General features: G+C 33.0%; 1 protein-coding gene across 4 annotated transcripts in view; it reads left to right on the top strand.

The window, feature by feature from the left end:
- Nucleotides 1–6000, top strand: part of SMC6 (structural maintenance of chromosomes 6) — a 93241-nt gene that overhangs the window by 51536 nt on the left and 35705 nt on the right. For all 4 annotated transcript variants that reach the window (XM_017526152.2, XM_037737459.1, XM_017526160.2 and 1 more), the window contains 3 exons: nucleotides 637–807; nucleotides 4580–4717; nucleotides 5710–5855. In XM_017526152.2, the coding sequence (XP_017381641.1) occupies nucleotides 637–807; nucleotides 4580–4717; nucleotides 5710–5855 (455 nt within the window). The remainder of the gene's footprint in view (nucleotides 1–636; nucleotides 808–4579; nucleotides 4718–5709; nucleotides 5856–6000) is intronic.

Raw genomic sequence — 6000 nt, 5'->3', positions numbered from 1 at the left:
TCTTGTTGCCCAGGCTAGAGTGCAATGGTGCAATCTCAGCTCACTGCAACCTCCACCTCCCGGGTTCAAGCGATTCTGCTGTCTCAGCCTCCCAAGTAGGATGGTATTACAGGCATGTACCACCACACCCGGCTAATTTTTTTGTATTAGTAAAGATGGGCTTTCACCATGTTGGCCAGGCTGGTCTTGAACTCCTGACCTCAGGTGATCCACCTGCGTTGGCCTCCCAGAGGGCTGAGTGAGCCACTGCACTTGGCCAACTAAATTTCTTAAATATATGGATTATATCTTACTTATCTTTGTTTACTTAGGGTCTAACATATTGTCTGGCACAAGATATATATTGTATAATTTGGAGAAAATGAATAGAAAAATGAAGGTTAGTCTTTTTTATTATGACCTCAATGAGAATATTGTCTCCTAAATATCATCCCTTCTGATTTTTCAACTTGTTTTCTTCTACTTCCTAATTTAGACATTAAGAATATAAAAATATTCTAGTGTTCTATTTGTATTTGATCTGATTTGTCTATAGCCTATAGTAGTTTCTCTTCTCTCGGAATTATTTATGTGTTTCTTCTGTTTGAAAACTTAAAGTATTTTAATTAACACTATATGCTATTTAAATGTTATCAGGAAGATGAAGCTCAGGAAAATAAAAGCAAAATGAAAATGGTTGAGAAACATATGGAGCAACAAAAAGAAAATATGGAGCATCTTAGAAGTCTGAAAATAGAAGCAGAAAATAAGTATGATGCAATTAAATTAAAAATTAATCAACTGTCAGAGCTAGCAGACCCACTTAAGGTATATATTTTTGATATTCTGTTATATATATATTTTATGTTTTAGTTTTATATCCACAGTGTACTCATTGGATATTGGCCTAAAAGAATTTTTGGTTAAATATAAATGTAACAGCATAAAAATTGAATATAAAGAATGGTGGGAACCAGACTTTCATCATTAGATCAATTATTATTAAACACTTCTGCTCATGCCTTTTGAGAATAAATCACTGAATTTCCATTTCTCCTAGAGGATTATAGCTTTTTCTTTTTTTTGACCCTTTATGATATTTAAAAATCAGAACCAGGAGCAGAGACATCTTGTACATCTAGACTATCTCTGTCCCAGCTTTGCTTCAATAACTCAAGGATTAGTTGCTGTAAAAGCCAACTTGAAATAAAGTTCTATTCATCTCTTGTTTATTAGCTATTTCAGTTACATTTCAGGCTAAATTCAATTGACTTTGTTTTTAGCACACACTTTTTGAGACAAAATTAACATGAAGTTTTTCATAATATTCCCTAGTTATTCCTCATAAATCTGATCAACAGAGAAAAAATAGACTGAAGTTACAAAGTAGACTGAAACAAACAGCATCTTACGGACCTGTGAGACTATCACAGAATAGCTGACATTTGTGGTGTTGGACTCTTAGAAAGTGAGGGAAAAGAGGGCATGACTGAAAAAGTACCTAAAGAAATAATGACTAAACACTCCAAATTTGGCAAAAAGCATAAACTTAGAGATTAAAGAATGTAAGTGAACCGAAAGCAAGATAAACCCAAAGTAATCTACAATAAGGCACATTATAATGAAACTTCTAGAAAATAAAGAAAAGGTTTTACAGATAGCAAGAGAAAACCTTATATAGAAAAGGATTTTTGAATGACAGCATGTTTCTCGTCAAAAACCATGGAGACCAGATGGAAGTGGCACATTTTTCAAGTGCTAAATGATGTGTCAACCCTGTGTCCACCAAAAACATTTCCAAGCAATAAAGGAAAAATCAAGATATTCTCAGATGAAGGCAAACTTAGAGAATTTGTTAGGAACAATAAAAGAGGGAATCTTGGAACATCAGGAAGAAGGAAAAATGAGATAAATATAGGAAAAAATGCAATAGACTTTACTTTTCTTCTTGAGTTTTAAAAATTATGTTTAGAACGCAAGCAAAAATTGTAATATCTGAGATGATTCTAAATGTATGTAGTGGAAATATTTAAGACCATTATATTAAAAATGGGTAAAAGAAAAGGGATGCAAAAGGGAGGTACGATTTCTTAATTTCTCAAACTGGTAAAATAATTATGCCAGTTGACTGTGAGGTTTGGTGTATATAACACCTATGGCAGGTGCTAAAAAAGCTATACAAAGAGATGCACTAAAATGTACTACAGATAAATCGAGATGGAATCCTTAATGTATGTTCAAGTATCCCATATGAGGCAGGAAAGAGAAGACAGATAAACAACAAACAGAATACAAAAAATAAAATGACAGACTTAAATTTATTTGTTTATATACTTAAATTTGTTTATTTGTCTAAATAAACAAATTGAAAGACAGATATGGGCAGAGTAGATTGAAACATGAGTATATGCTGTCTATAATTAGCTCACGTCAAATATGGCCATAAAGGCAGGTTGAAAGTAACAGGATAGAAAATGGTTTATCTTCCACATTATAAAGGAAAGCAGGAGTAGCTATATTAAAAGTGGACTTCAAAAAAAAATCACCGGAAACAGGGAAGGACATTACATAATGATGAAAGGCTCAGTCCATCGAAAATACATAGCAGTTCTAAATATCAGTCCATCAAAAATACATAGCAGTTATAAATATGTGTGCAACAAATATTTGAGCTGTACCATATGAGAAGCAAAATCTGATAGGACTTCCTCAATAATTGATAGAGCAACTACACCAAAAATTAACAAGGATATAGAAAAACTCAACAAGACCTAATCATTATATATATTCAGTAAAATTTACCCATTTAAAGTGTATAATTCAATGGTTTTTCATGTATCCAGAGTTGTGCGACCATTTCCACAATTTTAGAACATGTTCATCACCTAATAAAGAAACCTGTACTGATTAACAGTGGCTCCCAATTCTCTCCTATCCCCATCCCCTGGCAAAAACTAATCTGCTTTCTGTCTATAGATTTGCCTATTCCAGACATTTGATATGAGTAGAATCATATAACATGCTATCTTTTGTTACTGGCTTCTTCCATTTAGCATAATGTTTTCAAGTTTCATCTGTGTTGTAGCATATGTCAGAACTTTATTCCTTTTTATTGCCTAGTAATATTCATATTTTATTTATGCATTCATCAGTTGATGGACATTTGGGCACTGCTGCTGCTGTGAACATTCATGTGCAAGTTTTTGTGTAGATGTGTATTGTAATTTGTCTTGGATAGATATCTAGGAATGGAATTGCTAAGCTATGTTCTTACATTGTAATTTGAAGAACCTTGAAACATATCCAAAGTGACTACCATTTAATGTTCTCATCAATGGTGTTTGAATGTCTCAATTTCTCCATATCCTTATCAACAATGGTTATTTTCTGCCTTTTTAATTTTGACCATGCTATTGAGTGAGAAGTGGTATCTCATTGTGATTTTGATTTGCATTTTTCTTATGGCTAATACTGTTTGTAGTTTCATATTCTTATTGGCCATTTGTATATCTTTGGGGAAATGTCTCTTCAAATCTTTGCCCTTTTTATAGTTAGGTTATGGATCTCTTATTCTTGAGTTGTAAGAGTTCTTTATATATTCTGGATATGTGTTGGCTGTTTTTCATGGTATAGTAAATGTTTTAATTCATTTTTCAATTATTCCTAGTATACAGATACATTACTGAATTTTGTGTTGACCTGTATCCAGTACCTTTCTAAACTCACTTATTAGTTTTAAAGTTCTTTTGGAATTTATGTACCATCATCTCTCTTTTAAATACGATATTTTTTTTTTTTTCTAATTTTTATGTTTTTTATTTCAATTGATCTAGCCAGGACCTCCAATAACTGTTGACCTTTAGTACATTGTTGAACAGAAGCCATGGAACTAGATGTCCTTACCTTGCACTTTTTCTTAGAAAGAAAGCATTCGGTATTTCATCATGAAGTAATAGCTACTATATGTGTTTTGATTGTCTGGTGGTTGCTGTTCATGTTTTCCCTCTTTATGTCCTTCCTTTGAGATTACCAAGTAATTAGGAGTGTTCCTTTATCTTTTCTCCCAGTTTTTTAGCTATACCTCTTGTTTTATTTTTTTCCAGTGGTTACTGTGCATTACAGTATGCATCTTTACCTTACCACAGTCTGCTACTGTTTATTTTTAAAGTGGTTTTGGGATAGCTTCTTTCCAGTTGTATATTCTCAAAATTTTGAGGTTATACCAGATACAATAACTAAATAAATCAGTGTTAATTTTTTTACATCCTTTCTTTTTCCCCTGACCCACCTTTTTTAAAACCAGGTATCCTTTTTCAAGTGACCTCTGTAAATACCTAATACTTGTATTGTTTTAAATTTTTAAAGGTTAATGTGGATTCCCCCCCAAAAAAAACCTAGTTTATTAAAATAAAATTGAAAACCATAATATATGGGGAATTCAGGTAAGAATTTAAATTTAATGTGACTTCCTAATTTGGGAAACTCCTCACTTCTATTCAGACACATGTGGATATAAACTCTTAACACTTGCCTCTTCAAGCAACATAATCCTAGCCACTTTATTGAGTTGTAATCTTTTATTTTGACTTCGCTCAAACAGGATGAATTAAACCTTGCTGATTGTGAAGTGGATAACCAAAAACGAGGGAAACGACATTATGAAGAAAAACAAAAAGAACACCTGGATACCTTAAATAAAAAGAAACGAGAACTGGATATGAAAGAGAAAGAACTAGAGGTTTTTCACCATTTCTTTTCAAGTTATTTTGTTTTCAGCCTTAGTTGTGACTATTAAAGTGTGTTTTCCCTAATGTCATGTTTCTAAAAACAGACAAGTTGTTGAATTTCTATTTCATATAGAGTAATAGGTGTTTGGGTGAATAAACAGAAGAGGCTTAGGGACCCTAAAGTGTGAGTACTTACATAAGCAAGACTGCAACAGTCCTCTATTATGCCTCTGAGTGCTTTAGAAAGCAGCATTGTCTTTCAGCTAACAGAGCTCCTTAGATGCCCACCTTGGCAAGCAGGTAGCCATGGTGTGTCAGGAAAAGGCACCCCTTCCAATGAATAGCTGGGATGTGGGCTGGGCTGGATTTTAGCTCGTACTAGACATGCCTGTTGGCAACTCTAAGCAGTGGCCCAGTGTTTAGAGGAGAATAAATTGAAGACAACCTTATCCTACCCAGAACAGATGGATTTCAACTTTGCATTTATATCTTAAGGAAAATTATCTAAACTCTGTAATTCATTTTCTTATTTTTCTCATTTGTTTAAGACATCATACAGAATGTTGTAAATATAAATAAGTACTATGTGTAAAAGTGGTTTGCATTCTTTACCCCATGAGGGTCTTTGTTTGTTTATGTTTTCAATACCGTTGGTGCTCAGAGTCCACCCTAAAGGACGTGGAAAGCTACATACCACCTCGGTGACCTGGATAGCAAGCTTTTCGTAACTGCTGCATTAAATTTATTTTACTAGAAAGTTGTAGAGATGTTGCATCTTATTAGAGTTAACACACAACAATGCATTTTTCTCTTGAGGTCATTACTCTGGACTTTATCTTGAATATTAAACAGATAAATATAAATAACATTGATATTAAATATAATTAAAATATATTTTTTAAACCTAAGTTCAGAATTTTACTTTGCATATTTTGGCACGAGTAGTATAATGAATTGTTATGTCAAAGAAGAGTTTTAAAGATTTAAACATCTATTTTCTTAGGAGAAAATGTCACAAGCAAGACAAATCTGCCCAGAGCGTATAGAAGTAGAAAAATCTGCATCAACTCTGGACAAAGAAATTAATCGATTAAGGCAGCAGATACAGGCAGAACATGCTAGTCATGGAGATCGAGAGGAAATAATGAGGTAAATAGGTGGTAGCTTTTCTGCTTTACTACATTATTCATGCATATCATCAAGACAAAAAAATGAAAACCATATATACACATCTTAAAATTGAAGTGTTACTATCGCAAGTAGTTATAGCTGAAGTAGTCCTTTATATGTGTGT

The sequence above is a fragment of the Cebus imitator genome, unplaced genomic scaffold, assembly GCF_001604975.1.
Source record: "Cebus imitator isolate Cc_AM_T3 unplaced genomic scaffold, Cebus_imitator-1.0 Scaffold1, whole genome shotgun sequence".
Lineage (NCBI taxonomy): Eukaryota > Metazoa > Chordata > Mammalia > Primates > Cebidae > Cebus > Cebus imitator.
This window is presented reverse-complemented; position numbering and strand designations above follow the sequence as displayed.